This window comes from Paramacrobiotus metropolitanus, unplaced genomic scaffold, assembly GCF_019649055.1.
Source record: "Paramacrobiotus metropolitanus isolate TYO unplaced genomic scaffold, Prichtersi_v1.0 Parri_scaffold0000130, whole genome shotgun sequence".
In the NCBI taxonomy this organism is placed as follows: Eukaryota; Metazoa; Tardigrada; class Eutardigrada; order Parachela; family Macrobiotidae; genus Paramacrobiotus; species Paramacrobiotus metropolitanus.
In genome coordinates, this window is record NW_026570350.1 from 215887 (window position 1) to 234798 (window position 18912).

The following is an 18912-nucleotide window of genomic DNA, read 5'->3' on the forward strand; positions in this document are numbered from 1 at the left end:
AATAAATTTATCAGTGATACGCCAGGTGAAATTATAAATATTTCCGGTAATTAAAAAGAATTAACGTCTTTGACCGGGGAAAAATTAAAAACAGATTATCAGAGTGTAATCATTAATGTGACAAATGACATGCCAGAGAGAAAAAAGGATAACAGGAAATTGTGGGACAACAAACGTGACCCGCATGGTCCAGTGCAAACACGATTCTGTTTGATTAATGGCGGGTGGCGCAACGAAGGTCTTCTCAGTGTGCCCTCATGGCACAACACTCAGTCAACAGCATGCTCGCGACGTGACGCCCGCGTTAAAGTATGTGTGAAACGCTACACATGGTCACGTACACACTACTCTGGCGTGACGTCACGCCAAGTCTGCATCGGTCCTTGCGAACTTGCGCTGCAAAAGCAGGCCTACGAAATTTTGCTACGGTATCCTGCGGAAAATTTTATTTGTGAGATCTTCATCTCGCAGTGAAAAAACAACTCTTTACCACGTGTACTTGATTTCGCAATTCTTGTTCATTTACGGCAAAAACATTTGTCTTTTTATCCGTGAGGGAAATCTTCTTCCAGTCCGAGACACAACCGTGACACTGTGAGTACAGGTTTGAATATTGCTTTCGCACATTTACCCTGTGGCAGAAACGCTATGTTGCAATGAGGAACCTGGGTGTCATAATTTATGCCTGCTTTCCTCTGATTCATGTAAAATAGGCCCGATTTTACCTTGATTCGTATCAACACAGCATGTAAATGTAGTACACATTCCGCTGAATGTTTTCTCTGCCTGTTTCACACGGTAAAATTGAGGCGGATGTTGTGAATTTCTTGTACAGAACGGATTGGCTCTTCGTTCGAAGCAGCGCGGTGCTAGTTTCTCATCTTCACTTTCACGGTCGCCAACATGGCTGAAGCCAAGGGAAAGAAGGGGAAAAAAGGCGGGAAGAAGACGGTCATGTCGCTGGATGTGTTCCTGGGGGATTCCAGTCCGACCGCGGCGACAGGACTGGATTTGGATTGGGCCAGCGAACTGGAGAACAATCTGCCATCAGGTACCTGGTACCCTTATAAAAATCTCTTAACCTCGCTATTTTCCTTATCTGAATTTTATCCAACCCTTCTAACATTTTTATAATATTTCCTTACCTTTTTATAAATTTTTTTTCAGGGAAAATTATAAAAAATTGTCGGTGAAATGCGATTTTCTGTAATAATTCGCTAATTAAGCGAGCAAAGCGATTGTAAATTCGTTTTAATTCGGTATAAAATACTGTGCGTATTCGTTGATGGTTTATTGTTGATGTAAATTAAGAGGAATATGTTGGTGAGATTTTGTGGTGGTTGACAGAACCGTACTCCGCCGGGCGTCCGCGGGGCTCCATGGACAAGGGCGCCCTGCCCTCGGCGCCGCGGTCCATGCTGGGCGGCGAGCTGGATCTGTCGCGCATCCCCGAGCACCCGCCCTTCTCCCTGTACCTGAACAATGCCCCCTTTGAAGTCAGCGCCGAGCAGATTGTCAAGTTCTTCGTGCCGCTGGTCCCGAGTAGTGTGCAGGTCAACGAGGACCGCCGCAAACCACCCATGGTGGAGTTCGACACGCGCGATCTCCTCATCCGGGCTCTCAAGGAGAAATCCGATTCGGTAATGCCATCGCCACGGAGGCGATGATACTGAGAATAACAATTGACATAAGAATAATTACAAATTAAATTAGAGAATAAATTCAAGTGAAGGAGCTCAGGAATTCTCGAGTAACTGAAATAAGTATAGTTAAAAACTGGAATAAATTGAAAAGTAAAATAAAGAAGAGTTACTGAAGAGTCAGATTAAATAAAATTGAATCGGATAAATTGAAGAGGAAATTACGGAATTAAAAATATACCTTTGAAAGCATGGAGATTGATGAAAATTGAACTGATGAATGAATTTATGAATATGTGGTAAAAAGAAAATCAGAATAAAGCTCGTGAAAATTCAGGAATAATTTTGTGAAAAATTCAGTTGCTGCATGAAACTGAAGCATCAAGTGTATAAAATAAGTGCAAATTAAAACAGACAGTGAAATTGATGATGTTAAGTATCGATCACTGAACAATAGATCCGAATAAATTTTGAAAATAATTGCAGGGATGCTAATTATAACTTAAGATAAATTTGATAATTAAATGAGAAGTTAATAATTGTGCGGTTGTATGGCGGTGTAGGCGATCACCGGGCGGAAGATCTATCTGAAGCTGCCGTCGGAGATGGAGCAGCAGCGCGGCGAGCGGGGCGGACGGGACTATAATCGCGGCGGGATGGACCGGCGGGGCAGCGGTCCGGATCTGACGCTGGGCAACTGGCGCACGGCGCAGCCGGATGTGCCGCGTGATCAGCCGTCGCCGGGATTCACCCGGCCCCTCATGCCCAACGATAATGCGCGCCCCTTCACACGCGACGGTACGAATATGTCGGTTTTTTAACAACTGTAATTCGCCGGTGAAGGATTAATGATCGGCATCCGAACGGCTTTACGCTGAAGATCGCAGTAGAAAATTTTATTCTTGTGCAGATTTTTGTGGAATTTTTCCATCGTTCCAAAAATCAATCAACAGTTTCTTAGTTGTTACTATATTTTTTTTAAAATTCTGTATCTTTAAAAAATTCAGTAATGCGCCTTCCGATTGTACTTTCAACGCATCATATTAGAATGAATGTTATTGTTCACTAAAATTGTTGTTAAGCGATAGTAGTAATTATTAATTATTTGTGGATTATTTGTTAATTATTTAATTTATTTTCTTATAATAATGACGACAAGACAAAGTGAAAAGTTGGTAGGTCTACGAAAAATAATAAATAAAATAGTATGATGTAAACAGTTTATTTTAGTACTGTATTTCTAATTTTTATTCACGAAGGGCAGCCGTAATATTTCGATTGATCGATTTTAGGTTTTCTTTTATCGTACTATGTGGTATTTTTTACTGGTAGTAATAACATGATTTAATTTATTTCCCGGTAGATATGCGACCGCCGACACGCGACGACGACTTCCGCGGCGGCGGCGGTGGTTTCGAGCGCTCCTTCGTCCCCGCCCTTCCTCCGCAGGGCGACCGGCGCCCGCCGGGCGGCAGCGGTTTCGGTGGCATGGACTCCCGCTTCGACACGCGCCCCTTTGAGCGCCCCCCGCCGGCGGCCGTGCCGTCGCACGTGCAGCCCTTCAACCAGGAGCGCGGACCGCGTTTCGACGTGGGCGGCGGCAGTGGAGGCGGTCTGGAGCGGGCGGACTCGCGGGACGACACCATGTCGCGCGGATCGTATGGCTCGCATCCCTCGTCCCGCCCCATGAGCCGGGACACTTCCTACGGGGATCTGCCGCCGCCGGATTATGATACCGGGATGGGACGACGCGGGGATCGCTACGGAGGGGTTGGGGGTGGCGCCCCCGCGGGCGGGCGCGGTGGGGACCGCGGCGGACCGGGACGACGCGGGTTCGATGCGCCAGCGGTAAGGCGGAGTAAATTTTAGCCGGTTTTGGACGTTTTAGGATTTTTATTAATTTTCTTTATTAAACCATTCTTTTTTTAATTAATAAAAATAATTTTCTTTTGTTTTATTAATTTCCTTTGTTAAACCATTCTTTTTTAATTTATAAAATAATTTTTTTTATTGTTATTAATTTTGTTTGCTAAACCATGATGTGCGTATCCAGGAAATATTTCCATGGTAATAATTAACAATTAACAACGTTGAAAAATGGAGAAAAGAAAAGGTAAAAAAATTGGAAAAAATTAAAAATAATGAAGGCATGATGTGTAAAAAATTAAATTAATATTCGCAAGTAGTACGATTCTTTTGCCGATAGAATATTTACAGTACGTTCAGTGATGAATATTTACGTTTAGTGACACCAATTATGTAAGATTTCCATTTGACGTTGTTGGGCAAAAATATCAAAACAGTGGGTTATCAACAAAAATTCTGCGCCGTCTTTATCGACTGCTGATAAGATTTCTATTGAACGATATATCGAAATTAACTCATCGGGTCTTCATTGGGTATCGGTGTGCCCTGGCGGTGGCGTTTAAATAAACGATTATACTGCCCGCAATTGGTGCCTGGATGGGACTGGTGTTTTTCATGTTTTTGGTAATATTAATGGAAAGTTGCGTGTAAAGTGTTAGCGTTTTCTCACGGTGATTTTTTGTAACGAAAAATTAAACAGAAAACTTAAATAATCCTTTAATCCCTTAATCGTTTTAAAATAATAATAAAATGTTTTATTTTGTTGAAAAAATTAAATGGTATCAATAAAATTGGCTGCGTTTTTTTCCGTCGATTTGTTCGGGAATGTCGATGTATGTATTTATCATAAAATTTGAATCAGTTCTGCTTTATTTCACTGAGTTGAAATTTTTTATGACTGATTGTCGTACTATTGGCAGAATCGCGACCGGGATCCGGTTATCCGTCGCAATGACTCCTTTCAGCGCACGGACTCGTACAGCGGGGAGGCCGCCGGCGCCTCGGGCGGCGACCAGGGCCTGCAGATGCGCCGCAGTAATTTCACGCCGCAGATATCCCGCGAGCCGCTCAGCCGGCAGGATTCCCGCGATTCACAGGGCGCCGCGCCCCCGCCGGCGCATAACGCGCCGCCGCAGCGTCCCAAGTACGTACATACGACATTCAAAACAGTTCATGGTTGCTTGATCGAAATGTACCAGAATTTATTCGTAATTGTGTCGGAAGATTAGTCTGCTAATTTCATTATAATAATTTTGACCGATTTAATTCACTGAAATCATTTCGTTGTTGATTTGGCCACTCAAAGGTGACAGCTGTGATTGTGTGCCACGTTTATTATGACTGAATAATTAAAGAAATAAGTTTTTTATGGTTTAGCAATTAATTCTATTTTTTTGTAATTAATCTACTCAATTAATCAATTTTTTTTCAGCTGCCATATTTATTTCTATATTTATTGGCGTATTTATTATCTTCGATGTGATTAATTATTGTGTATTGATTTACGTCGATTTGACAGTGTAAGGACGGAATGATTGATGATGACAAGACAGTTAACAGTAAAATGATCCACTATTCAATAATACATTGATAAAATAATAAGCAAGATGTCCTTGATTTGGTTCGTTAATCGTTGGTCGCCAGTTGCCATCAGTATAAAACATCGTTGCCATCAGTATAAAGAAATAATATACATGCTTCGATTAGGCTGAATCTGGTACCGCGCACAAAACCGGTGGAGGAGCCGGCCGCCTCCGGGGCCGCCGGCGCCGGCACGCCGACCCCGACGGCCAGCAGCTCGGCCATCTTCGGCGGAGCGAAGCCGGTGGACACCACCGCCCGCGAGCGGGAGGTGGAGGAGAAGCGCCGCCGCGAGGAGGAGGAAGCGCGCGCCAAGGCCCGTGCCGACGCCGAAGCGCGGGCGGCTGCCGAGCGCGACAAGAAGCTGGCCGGCCCGCCGCCCACCCAGCTGCAGTCCGCAGGTAAATATTGTACTACGAATTACCGAATTAATCCTTCATTCAAATAAGACTGAGATATCGGTAATAGTCTTGTAAAAAATCATGATTTTTAGTAATAATAATATTAAATTGACGGAATGATTTTAATTAACTATTATGAGCAGTAATAGTTATTATAAATGATTAATAAATAGACTAAGACTATTTTAATTAAGGAGCATTAGTGCTCGCAATTAGAACTGATTAATGAGTTGACTAAATGATTTTAATTAACGAGCATTGATAATCGTTAATTGGTAACAAACTGGCTTAATCGATGAGCATTTAAAAGCCTGGTAAAATTATTAAATTGTGTATAATTCAGTTACTGTATGCTGTTAGTTTCCTGTTACTTAACTTTTTTTCTCGTATAAATACTAAAAATTTCGAGCAAGTAAAAAACAGTAAAAAAATGCGATGATTTATTCCTGGTGTTTTTCCGCAGCTTCCAACGGTGCTTTTGTACCGCGCCGCGACATGGATCACCACCGCGGCGGCGGACGCGGCGGCCCCCCACGGGCCTCCGCCCCGCCCCCACCGGAACTGTTCAACCCGCATCTGCAGGAGAAGCATCGCATCCTGCGCCAGACCAGCAGCAACGCCAGCGAGAGCAGCAGCGTCAATGAACCGCATCCCGAGGGCGGTGGCGACGATCACAACGGCGATGAAGCCGCCCACCCATCGGGCGGCGGTCATTCGGCCCAGCACAGCGACGACGGCGAATTCACCACGGTCAGCCACGGACGCAAGCACAGCGGTCGCCCCTCGGGGGGCCCCATAGGGGGCGGGGGCGTGGCCACCGCCTACGGGACGCGGACGTTCACCAATAGTTCGGGGCGGGGCGGCGGCGCCCCTCGGAATAATCGGGGGGCGACGGGGGCGGGGGCGGCCCCCCGAAACGGGAGTGGAAGTGGTGGGGGGCGGGGCCCCCGACGGGGTGGGCGTGACGAGGGGAAGGAGTGAATTTTTTTTTGTCGGGCGGTTGAATTAATTTTTGTTTTCGGTTTAATTATTGGTAGTCGCGGAAAAATTACAAATTAATAGGAAAAATGTGGGTTGTGTGTGCACGCTGCTTTTTTGGCTTAATGTGGAGGTTGATTTTTTGGTTTTGTTTGGTTTCCTTTTTTTTGTCGGCGTAGGAATTTGTGGTTAGAATTCTCTGTCTGTGTGTGCTGTAGGTTTATTAATCGCTTTTGTTGGTCAGTGTTCTTGAGTAATTTCTGGCGGGAAAATTAATAAACAGTATTTATCATTAATGGGAAATTTAATACAACGTATTTATTGGTAAAAAAAGAATTATTTAGAAAATCTTAGTTTCAACAAACCAAATATTTTACCGTTATTGATTGGAAATTATTAACGAGAACTCATCGGTAACTGGAAAACTGATGAGCGGAATTTATCGTTAATGATAAAATAAATAAACAGCATTAAAAAACCGTATTTACCGGTAACTGGAGAAATATTCAAATTAGCGGAAAATTAAATTAAAAACCAGTATTTATTGTCAAAATTCACCCGCAAAAACATAGAATTAAATACAGAGAAATCCAGCAGGGAATAAATCACACGAATGGCACTAGAGAATGACACACTTCAGTAATAAAAACAGGAATTAGAAACGGGCATAGAAAAATAAATTAATAGAAAATCTGTAAAAAAATTAATCGGCGAATTGTTATTAAATTAATAATAATTATTCGTCGCACGCTGCATCCCGATGTCTGCCGAAACGGGAATGATGAATTTGGTCAGGGCTGGAGACGTCGCCATTCCAGGGAGCGGAAGAAGGGATGCTCTTTGGTCTCCATTAACGTCAGCCGTTCACGCGGACTGTACTTTAACAACTGCAATTAACAATTAAAATAATCAAAAAATTAGATCATTAAAAATACTACAAAAAATAAAATATATTATTTTTTATCACCTTTCGCAATAAATCTTGAGCTTCCGCGGAAAGGTCAGCCGGGATGCGGAATGAGCGGTGAGCATTGGGCGTCGGGACGTTGATTTCGGAAAATCTCTGGAATTTTCAAGGACAAATAAAATTATTTAAAATCGAGAAAAATTCCCATTATAAAAGGCAAAAAAAATTTTTATTAATAATTAAATTGAAATTTAATTAATTATGAAATAATCTCACCTGGCCCGTCAGTAATTCAAATAACAGTACGCCGATACTCCAGGAATCGGCCACCGGATCCATCACGTCCCGCCGACCGCGCCGCAATTCTATTTTCAATAACAACGCCGGATATTAAATACAGAATTAAATGGGAATTTTCGGAATTAAATTCCCGTTAAAATTAACAATGTAAAAATTAATACCCGTAAATTATGGAAATAAATTTCCATGCAAATTTTACTGAACCTGACAGCACACAATACTGGGAAAAAAACAAAATCCCAGTCGCGTTAAGCATTTAAAAACAAATACAAAAAATTATCCGAAAAATACAAATGTCATTTTTTCTATTAATTCCATAAAATAATTTTTAAAAAAATGTAAAACCAATTTTTTTTCTTCACAGGAAACTTACCAGGCGGAATGTGAGCGTTATCCGTTAAACACGCATAATCATCCTCTTTAATCACAGAACTCCATTGACTAAAGTACGTCAACTTGATGCGCCCTATAAAAAAAAATCAGAAATTAATACGAAACTTGCTGCAAATTGTTATTTTATGGAAAAATGAGTTTTTGACCTTTATCACCCAGGAGAATATTATCCCAGTGCAGATCCCCGCACACAATCCCCAGCTCGTGCAGCGCCTCCACGCCCAGGACAATCTCCGCCATCCACCGGCGGACCAGGGCCTCGGGGACCTTCCGGAGGTCCCCGGACATCGTGGGAGCCTCTTCTTCGATCACGGTGTCTTCCAGAAGGGTCTCGTCCGTCCCGGGAACGCTGTCAGCTCCTTCCGGCTCCGGGAGGGTCACCGGTGCCACCGGGGTCACGGCGCGCTGGACCTCCGGGATGCTGATGACCTTGTCCACCGACAACAACAATCTACAAAGGAAAATTGCTGAAAATTAGAATACAAGCCTAATATAACGAGAAAATAATTATTAAAAATAAATAAACAGGCACTTACGTACACGTTTAGACTAATAAACAGATACACCACTGGTTAAATAAATCGATAAATAATCTAATAAACAAATAGATATATGTATAATTAAACATGTAATCAAATAAATAAAAAGGAAATAAAATTAGACAAATCAACAGACAAATTAAACAACATACAAAATTGGTAACGGTATAAATAAGCAGACAAATTAATCCATAAATAAACTGGTACTACATAAATAGCCACGTAATTAAATAGCTAGTTAAATGAATAAATGGATAACTAATGTATAAATCAATTGAATTAAATAAATAAGTAGCGTTGACAAATTTTGTTATACAATAAATAAAACTGAAAAACTTATCAAACAAATTTATAATAAACAAGTAAATAACCAGATAAATCAATAGCAAAATAATTACACATCTAAATAAACAGCCAAATAGGCTTTTAAACAGATAATCAAATAAACAGCAAAAAAAGGGCAGAAATTAATGAAAATACTGGTAAAAATCGTCCTACTCTTTGGATTTGGCGATTAGCTGCTGCGAATCAATCTCCCCGACATCCCGCCAGTTCTCCAGGCCCCGCAAGGTGGGTGACGCCAGCGGCTCCATGTCCTGGAGGTACAACGCATCCGGGTGGACGCGATTTATCGGTTCCGACGTGTCCGCCCAATCCGGGAGCATGTCGCCGCTGTCCAGCGTCTCCGGGGCGTCCGCCGAGGTGGAGCGCTCCAGAAAGGCCAGGGAGGAGGTGCGGGAGCGCTGCTGGGCGTCGGCGTCGGGGACGAACTTGTAGAAGAGGGCGGCGTACTCGGAGGAGGAGCCGCCGGCGGGGGGCGGGGCCGCGGCGTCGATGGAGTGCATCAGTTTGGCGAAGGAGGTCGAGCCGTCGCTGCTGGTGGTAGAAAGGTTGGACGACACCGAGTCGGAGGTGGGCAGGCGGGGTTTAGGCGAATCCTGTGAAAGGAACAGGTGGGGGAATTTTCCAAAGTCTTCCCAATTTTACTTGAATTTTATTCGATTTTATTCAACTCAAAACCGACCTCAGACATATATTTCACGAAAGTTTAAAAAATATTTATTAACAAATTTTAATACTTTCTAATTAATATTTCAAATATCTATTAATTTATTCACTAATGCAGTTAATAATAATTATGTACTTTATTAGTTTTGTTTTTTAAAAACTGATTTACTACGTAAATCAGGCTCTACGAAATAAATTCTAAAATAATTGTATCAAAATTATGTACAGGAAAATGTCAACACATCTACCGTATTAAATAATTCTACCAAAACAATGGAATACAAAATCACAAAAAAGCATATTATTTATTTATGACTCAATAAATCTTGCAAGCCGAAAACGGTGGATTTAATTCAATCAAACTGAAACAGCAGCGCAAATCAATTCAGAAGAAACTCACAATTAAACAAAAATATGCAATATTTCTTAATTTTTTGCAAAAACACTCTACTACCAATGGAAAATATTTTACGTTTTTAATTCAGATTTTTTTAAGTAAAACCGCAGTTTAATTTTGCGTTAATCGTAAATTTTCCGGTAAACCTACTTCGGCGACGGACATCCGATGGGCAATGTAGTTCCACAATTTCCCGCCGGGAGCGCGTTCCAGGACGAGATGGACGGCGTCATCCGTCTCGACGAAGTAGTGCAGCTGCACCATGTGCTTGTGGCCGCCCAGGGGAATGATCGTGCGCTGATCACGCTTCCGCGCCAACACACCGGGGGATTTGCGCAGTGTCTATGCGAATGATTCACAGGATTATTCTGGCATCGTCTTCCATGCAACACGCGCGTGGGACAGGACAAAAAGGGCATTTTTTTATAATTAACTGCCACGAGCCAGTACCCCAGAATCACTCGTCTCATAGACAATTCAACAAAGCTTTTCAAGAAAAAAAGTACAGCAAAACAGAAACAACTCCGACAAAACGGAACATATATATTCATTTAAAAACTGAATTAATTATTAAAAAAAATCAGCAGATGTCAAGAAACAGTTAACGGGATTTAATTTCACCCTACACAAACGCTCAAGGATTTCAAGCTATCTTGCTATGTGCCATTACACTACGACAATCACAGAATATCGCCTTGTGCTGAATGTTTAAAGTTTAAACGGACCACATGTGTTGTGCAGCTCAGTAAGTTTCGCTAGGCACCGACTTCCCAATTTTATTTGCAGCACTTGTAATTCGATTAATACTTGAGATTAAGATAACAATAATAATATATTCTAATTATATATACTAACATTATATATAATAATATAAACTTACACTAAGGAATGCACGAAACTACCATTAATTTTTAGTTCCGGACGTTTAGAAACATCCCTCCCTCTAAATTTCTGTCCCTATTTTTGAACCTAACTAATACGTGGGTAATCCGTGGCCTGAAGCGTATACAACAAAAAGATCTGATACAGATATCTGACAGTGAGGATAGATAACTAACCTCTCCAATTGCTTCAACACTGTAGTGCTAAAGAACTAAATTCACCTAAAAAATCTTGTATATATAAATCCTCTAGCTTAACCTTTATTATGCCCAAGAAACTTGTACCTGTGAATTCTGAAGTCTTTTGGCTACCGACAACATGGCTAAAATTTTTTTGAATGCCATGTTACGGTACTTCGGCATTAAAATTTTTAACTGCTTCGGCATTAAATTTTTTTTAATCTGGGGATGTGTAATAAAATTAAGCAATATTCTTTCGGAAAATTTTTCGGATTGGATCGGAGTGGGTTCCGGATTGGCCAAAAAATATTTTCGGATCGGATTGGTCGGAGTACGATTTTTAGAATTCGGAGTCGGACTGGGTTCGGATAAAATTTTTTAAGTTCGGATCGGACTGGACGCAATTTTGTACTCCGTTGCAGGGCACTAGTTTAAACCGCATTAAAGAAACACTGATTATTTGCCGTCTGTTTCTAATACGATCGCGAGTGTTCAGTTAATCTGCTTTGTAATTTGATTCCATAAATTAATTTAATTTTTTAATTTTATAAAATTTTTTTTCAATTTTATAAAGTAGTAACAATATCATTTGATTTCATCGCATCAGCATTCAGTGTGCTGATTTTTCTTTACGAATAAATCGATCAGGAATTATTACAAATTTTCAGCCTAGAAAATATCGAAAGAAAGTTACTCAAGGTCAGTAACAAACAGAAAACATTCGGATTCTTGACGAATATCTTTTTGAGAAAAACTTATAAATTTTACGTGTAACAAATTACAGTTTTTTCTGGTTGAGACTAAAAAATTACTGCCATAGACCGTTACTAATACAGAGAAATCACTGAAAACACTACGACCACGGTAAAAATGTCAACAGAAATATCCCTGCATACTTTAATGACGAAGTTGTCGCGTGTGGTGCGATGCATGACGAGGACGACGCCGGCATCCACGACACCAATCACCTGCAACGCGATATACAACGGGATCAGCAGGGAGAAAGTTAATTTCCGCGGTGTAATCATGTCTCAACTGTAAACTGAGCCAGCTGGGCGCGTGATGCCGCCGCCGAGGAATACTCGGAATGGATCTGTCGGGGAGACAAGAAAAGCGCTATTTTCAAGATTAATAACATCCCTTCTTCCTAGAAACGTCTGTCACGGCTTTTTATGCAAAGCGGAAAAATACGACAACCTAATCAAATCAAAAACCGTCAACAATTACGTACTCAAGAAATAGACAATTTTAAAAAGTTCAAAAAGAATTCATAAAACAAAAAATATACAATTATCAGCATACGCCAAAGTCACAGATTATTTTTAAAATATAAGCGAAATAACGGTAGAACTTATCAAACAACTTATCATGATTTTTCTTATTATTACTAGTTTACTGTAGTCTGTAATTATTCTAAAACACTTCAAAAATATCACAAAAAATAAAAACATAACATTACTAGCGTACGCCATAAAAAAGAGGTTAATCTTTACAGCACAAACGTAATAATTGTAGAATTTGCCATACTAATTCCTCAGTATTTTCCATTATTACTGCATTACAATTACTAATGCTAATCACTATTATTACATGCTAATTATAATGTTATTCCCGAAATTCGCACCAGTGGTTCGACGTTATGGCTGACCTCCGTAGAAATATACTCGTTATACAGCTGCTCCGCCTTGCTCAGATATTTCCCGGCTTTCCGTCGCACGGCATCCCGCCGCACCGGATCTTCGTCGGCTGCGCGACCAAACAACACACCAATTATTTCATAGAAATATTTCCCGTCTACTTGTTCCAGCCTTCAGGGATTTTAATTTTAACAGATCCATAACTTTACGCGACAAGAATTGATGATCAGCTACTCAATGGCGGCCGACAAATTTAATTCCCATTTATCTCATAGGTAAAAATAGCTGTCAATGCTACTACTTCATGAAAATTATTCAAGTTCAACAGCGCCATTTCAACGCAGTCGTCAACGCGCCACTACACTACGATAAGCACCACAAGCACACGGTCGTGTACTGCGCCCGCGATATTTTTGTTTTTATCTCAGGCGGTCAGACCTGAACAAGATCTTTTTTCGTAGCAGAAAAAGTAAAAATATTTTTACCGGTTCTCCTTCGTATTTATCTTAATGCGAGTTCTGCTGCAGGCATTTTATTTTTTATTCCTCAAATTCTTATAAATCTCTGTTTTACTATGCATCCCTGTTTTATTAATAACGAAATAATCGCAGAACTATTCCCATAATTCGTTATACAGAAACTTTAATTTATAACAAACATAACGAATTCAGTAATTACAGATTGACTAAAATAAACAAAATAAATCCATTCATCCTAATTTTCCTTGTAAAGGTAATCAATTTGACTTATCTGAGCAAAACCAGAGGAAGTTAAAAATTCTCAAAAATAAAGAAGACAAATCAATTCCTTATCATTTCATATAAATTCATTTATAATAAAATCAGAATAAAATACAACAATCTGAATAGAATAGCAAATAAATTAAAAATTCACAAAAATACAGAACATATGTAAATCAAAATTATTACTCCTGATTTCTAAAATCCATTTATTAGTATCGTTACAAAAAATTCAAACAAAATCGCAAAAAACATTTAAGATTCCCGAAAATAAAAAAAAAAATTAATCAACAAAAAATCCCGCACCACCTACTCTGCACGCCGCGCAGCAGAATATCAATCCCCAGTTTATACAGTCCAAACGCCACTTCAAAATCCCCGGCCAACTCCTTATCATTGGCCCGTGCCAGATGATGCCCGGCGATAAACAGATAATCCTCCGCCTCGCCGGGCGGTGTCGCCGTCTCCCGCCCACCCTCCGCCTGCAGCAGCGTGGCCACGTACGCCGCCGGGGTGGGGCGCAGCGGGGGCATGGTGGGCGTGGTCTCCTCGTCGGTGGGGGTGCTGCTCAGCAGATCGGAGGAGGACGTCGGCGACAGCAGGTCATCGAGGGGCCGGGAGGGCAGGAGGAGGAGGGCGGGCAGGGGTTCGGGGGTGGTGAGGGGGGAGTCCAGCAGGGACGCCGGGGAGGCATGGTCCGGGGGGGAACTGGAGGGGCGGCGGCGGTTGGGTCGTCTTCGGCGTCGGAGCAGCGGTGCCGCCAGATGCCGCTGATGGGTGAGAGGAGGCGTGGGCTTAGATTGCTGTCGAGACTGCCGAGCGAAACGATTACATGCAGAATTTGTAAAATAATATTAATATCGTTTAAAATATTATTAAACAATTTTCACCAGGAACATTTCCCAAAAAAATTGAAAACAGTAAAACGAACCAATTAAATAAACAAATAATCCAAACAAAGTAACACCAGCAATAATAAAACAAACATAACAACAAGTCAACTATAATATTTACTACCAACAAGTACAATAATTAATACAAACGATACAAACAACAATTACTGTAATACAGCAACAATAATTAATTTAAACAATATCAACAAATTGGAAAAAGAATTTTCTAAAAAACTAAATCAAAATGAGCACAGAAAAAATGAAATCTGGAATAAAAATTATTTTTTTCTCTAAAAATAATTCGGCAAAAAAAATTATCACATAATTCACATTAGTGTTCCAATAGAAAACTTGCACAATGAAACCTTCAAAGAACAGATTAATTTTTGATACCAACGAGACAGCGCAAACGGCAATTGTCCAGTATTAACATTACCATTCGTTGTTAAGAATTTCCCTTATGATTAACCATTCGGGTAAAAAAAGCATGGATATAAAATCGCAAAGACAGTAACTTTTGAACGACCATTTAACGTTTTCACGGTGAAACGTTTTCAATGTCAAAAGCATAAAGTCGAGTATAACTGGATAAATAATTTATAATGAAATATCGTAGTATGATGGCAATGCCGGTACTTCGATTTTATCGTTGATAAAACGTGCATTGAAAATTGCGTTGACAATATTTAGCGCGGCCAATTATTTTTGCTGATTTTACGGTGAATATTCACTATTATTTCCTTGTAATTTCCAGTCAAACTAGTTTCATTCGAGGAACACTTTATTCTGTTTAATTTGATTTTCAAAATAAAAAAATTCGAATAAAATAATAAGAAATTAAATCCAGTATTCGCCGAACAAAATTTATTTTATTCGGTGTTTGTTTACCTGATATCATCAGACAAGGACTCATCATCCACACTTCCACTGGGTCCTGGAGTGAGGGCGTACAGGCGCTGTGGACGGAGCGGCTCGGTGGTGTCGAAATCGCCAATCGCGTGTGTTATCTCTTCGCCGTCCTGTAAAAATTAAATCACAAAAAATTAACGACGAAACAAATAAAATGCACAAAACATAAGTGGGAAGATACGTGTGTTATAAGCCGTGTATTAAATAAAATACAAGAAAATGTTCCAAAAAATATAAGAAAATATTCCACAAAAATTGAACGACGAAACAAATAAAACGCAAAAATAAGTAGGTACTGGGTAGATACGTGCGTTATAAGCAAAGTATAAAATATAAGAAAATGTTCCAAAAAAAATATAAGAAAATATTCCACAAAAATTTAACGACGAAACAAATAAAATACACAAAAAATAAGTGGATACTGATAGATACAGTACGTACGTTATAAGCCGTTGATAAAATATAAAATGTTTGCTTACCTTTAGAAAATCGCGGAAGGCATCGTGACGGCAGAGAATGGGGAAGCCGGCGATGAAGTTGAGCAGCTTCTCCGCCGCTTGCCGACGGGCTTCGATTACCGGCTCTTCCAGACGATCTGACCAGGATGACAACAAGATCATAATCGGCGGGATACATAATCCACACAGGCAATTTATTCACGTCATGCGCATGTTATTGTCCCGAGAAAATAAACAATTAAATAAAACACAATAATTCACAACACGTAATTACAGTATAATGCCATGGAATATATTTCAGGACGATCAGCAAACTAAATTGATTAATAAAAAAATTAAAGAAATCAAAACAAAAAAATGGAAAATTAACGGCAGCTCATTTTCCGGCCGTACAAAAAGAAGAAAGAAATTGTAAGAAATACGGCAGTATTTTTGTAGACCAAGTCAGAAAAAAATTACCACGAAAAATTGTTAAAAATAGCAAAACGCACGAAATCAATTTTTCCAGTGTACTTCTACTGAAATTTAATTTACAGGCAACTTAACAATGGTAAAAATCGGTAATCCATTATTTTTACCATAAATATATATCATTATATACGAAAAAATTATTGATAATAATGTCGCGCTCGCGAAGAAACCCCGAATAACCGGAAGCCAGGCTCATATCGAGCCAGTTTGATATTTCACGGGAAAATACGTGATAAGTGGGAAATTAATTAACTTAAACGGTAAAACTTCGCGGAACACCGAACGGATATTGAAAACATAAATGACGGCCGCGTCTTACGGAAGACCGTGGGTTTGGGGAAGACCGGAAATGTTCCCTTGAGGAAGAGCGCCGTGTGCAGCTGCGAGAGGACTTTGTGGACGGTGTGGAATTCCGTGTAACGCTTCCACCAGATGATCTGCCCCGGGATAAACACATCGACGTCATTTAGAATCCGAGGAAATCATTTTTCTAATTACAATCAAAGGAAAACCCACCTCCTGCACCGCTGCTGAAATATCCACGGGAATAATCTGTATAAGACAAAAAACGGTACAAAACTTTAATTTCCTTCTGCAGAGTTATTTGATATTGTAGATAAACGAAACGAGAAACATAAATATATATTATTAAAAAATAATAAAAATATTACACCAATAGAAATATAAAATCAAACCACCAAAATACGGAATTTTGATAATTAATGCAATTTATGTAATCAATTAATAATCAATTAATGTAAATTGTAAAGTATTAATCATTCTACTAGGCTAACGATCCTTATTATGCAAAAAATGATTATTTTCACGAAAAACAAAACTAACAGGAAAACAGCAATAAATAATCAAATTGCAAATATTGACAAAAACTTCAAAAATTAAATTATTTTATTTAAAATCTAGATTTCGGCAAACAGATAATATGGCTTCCTATTATTTCGTCCACCATTCATTTTGTCCACCATTCATTTTGTCCACCATTCATTTTGTCCACCACTCATTTTGTCCACCACTCATTTTGTCCCCACTCGTGTGGTGGACAAATTTTAATAGTTCAGCACTCTTCCGATTAGTCAGAAAACGTCACCTCAGCCATTATTATCATATATAAATAATCACAATCTAATTGCGCAGGATATCGTGCTCAATGTATTTTTTATTCTTCGACTTTCAGATAATAATATCATTCTTAACACTCAACTGACAAAGGAGTTCGATTTACATAGAAGTATACGTACTTGCAGATGCAAGGAATTAGATGCGCGCTACATCATGTGCATAAATCGAACTCATCTGTATTCTTGCCTCAATGCCTACTGTCTGTATTACTTAACCCGCTCAGTTTCGAGACGCATAAACAGCTGCGCAGTACTGGGTACGTTATCAGTATTACGTGCAAATATGCCAAAATTTTAATAACCAGCATTATATTATTGTTGTAATGGCATGCGAACTGAAATCACAGTAACGAATACTAATGATATACAATTGCGTGTGTATACAATCTCATACAAAGTATTATGTTTTAGATTGCTGCGCGCATCTCAGTTTATTAAATTCATTTCACACTAGCTTTGTCTTATAGAAAATAAAAATACCGTACTCTATGAATTGTATAGTGGACAAAATAAATGGTGGACAAAATGAATGGTGGACAAAACGATGGGTGGACAAAACGATGGGTGGACAAAATGAATGGTGGACAAAACGATGGGTGGACAAAACGATGGGTGGACAAAATGAATGGTGGACAAAATGAATAGACACGGATAATATGCAGTCCACTGTAAGCTGCCCAAAAAAAAATTTAAAAAGACACACTAAAATTATAAATAATCCCAACAAGTCGTAGAAAAAGAAAATTACTTTGGAAAAAAATAAAAAAACTAAAACAAGCACAAAATCATGAAAAATGCAAAAAAAATGGAAATTCTTGTTTTTCCCGAAACGATCTTCTTTTTACTGTTACACTCGTCGCCATGTTCCTGCCGTTGTCAGCAACAGCACAAACTGGAGAAAACTGCGTACCTGGAGTGTGACTTTGTAGAGTGTGTGGCCGCGCACGTGACGCTGCGTCTCGGAGACGAGAAAGTGCCAGGAACTGCGATTGGCGCTGCGCTCATCCACACGCGGATTGCTACCGATCATATCCGTGCACGGTAACGCACCCACATGGCCCCTCAACGTCCCGACAACGACGCCACTGGTTCACGCGTTACAACGGTCAAACATCAGCGCATCCTCAACATAATCGCACAGGAAGGAAAGCAACCAGAAAAAAACACTGACGAAAATGAAAAACCAGTACACGATGAGTGTTTCCTGACTAATCAGCGTCCGTATTCTTGCTAACCGTTCAGAAGGAATTTCTGCGGTGCAAAGAAAAAATTATCCAATATAAGAAACACAAGCTGATAGATGCAAATGAATCGGATGGGAGAATTTGAAGAGGAGTTAGGAAACGCTGGAAAAATCTGAAAATCAGACTGAAAATTCAGTTCAGGTGCAGTGAAACATGATTAATCACGAATTCACCACCGACTGCGCAACGAATGCGGTCAAGCGTGCTGCGGCTGGCCAGCGCCGTCGCGGTGCGGTCGCGGCTTTCGCAGAAGTAAAAATGAATATTTAAATATTGGATATGGAAAATTAATGGTGAACATATTTCGTTGCCTTGTTCATTCGATCTGCAATGATTTTAAGTTCCAGACTAAA

General features: G+C 39.9%; 2 protein-coding genes across 2 annotated transcripts; one reads left to right on the plus strand and one right to left on the minus strand.

The window, feature by feature from the left end:
* The first annotated feature begins 210 nt into the window (after positions 1-210).
* LOC129598847 (eukaryotic translation initiation factor 4B-like) lies at positions 211-6762 on the plus strand. The gene is made up of 8 exons (XM_055496923.1): positions 211-594; positions 836-1051; positions 1348-1640; positions 2204-2438; positions 3004-3488; positions 4427-4650; positions 5214-5488; positions 5952-6762. Exons 2-8 carry the CDS (start codon positions 904-906, stop codon positions 6467-6469), a joined length of 2178 nt encoding a protein of 725 aa, XP_055352898.1. The 5' UTR covers positions 211-594; positions 836-903; the 3' UTR covers positions 6470-6762.
* A 249-nt stretch (positions 6763-7011) lies between these two features.
* Positions 7012-18700, minus strand: LOC129598839 (ribosomal protein S6 kinase delta-1-like). Its single transcript, XM_055496919.1, has 17 exons — positions 18226-18700; positions 16696-16731; positions 16499-16616; positions 15730-15845; positions 15230-15360; positions 14032-14260; positions 13762-13996; positions 12696-12817; positions 12108-12164; positions 11968-12039; positions 10161-10352; positions 9104-9543; positions 8213-8517; positions 8047-8139; positions 7650-7738; positions 7434-7529; positions 7012-7353 (listed from the first exon to the last, which is right to left on the minus strand). Exons 1-17 carry the CDS (start codon positions 18343-18345, stop codon positions 7258-7260), a joined length of 2547 nt encoding a protein of 848 aa, XP_055352894.1. The 5' UTR covers positions 18346-18700; the 3' UTR covers positions 7012-7257.
* Between the last annotated feature and the right edge of the window lie 212 nt (positions 18701-18912).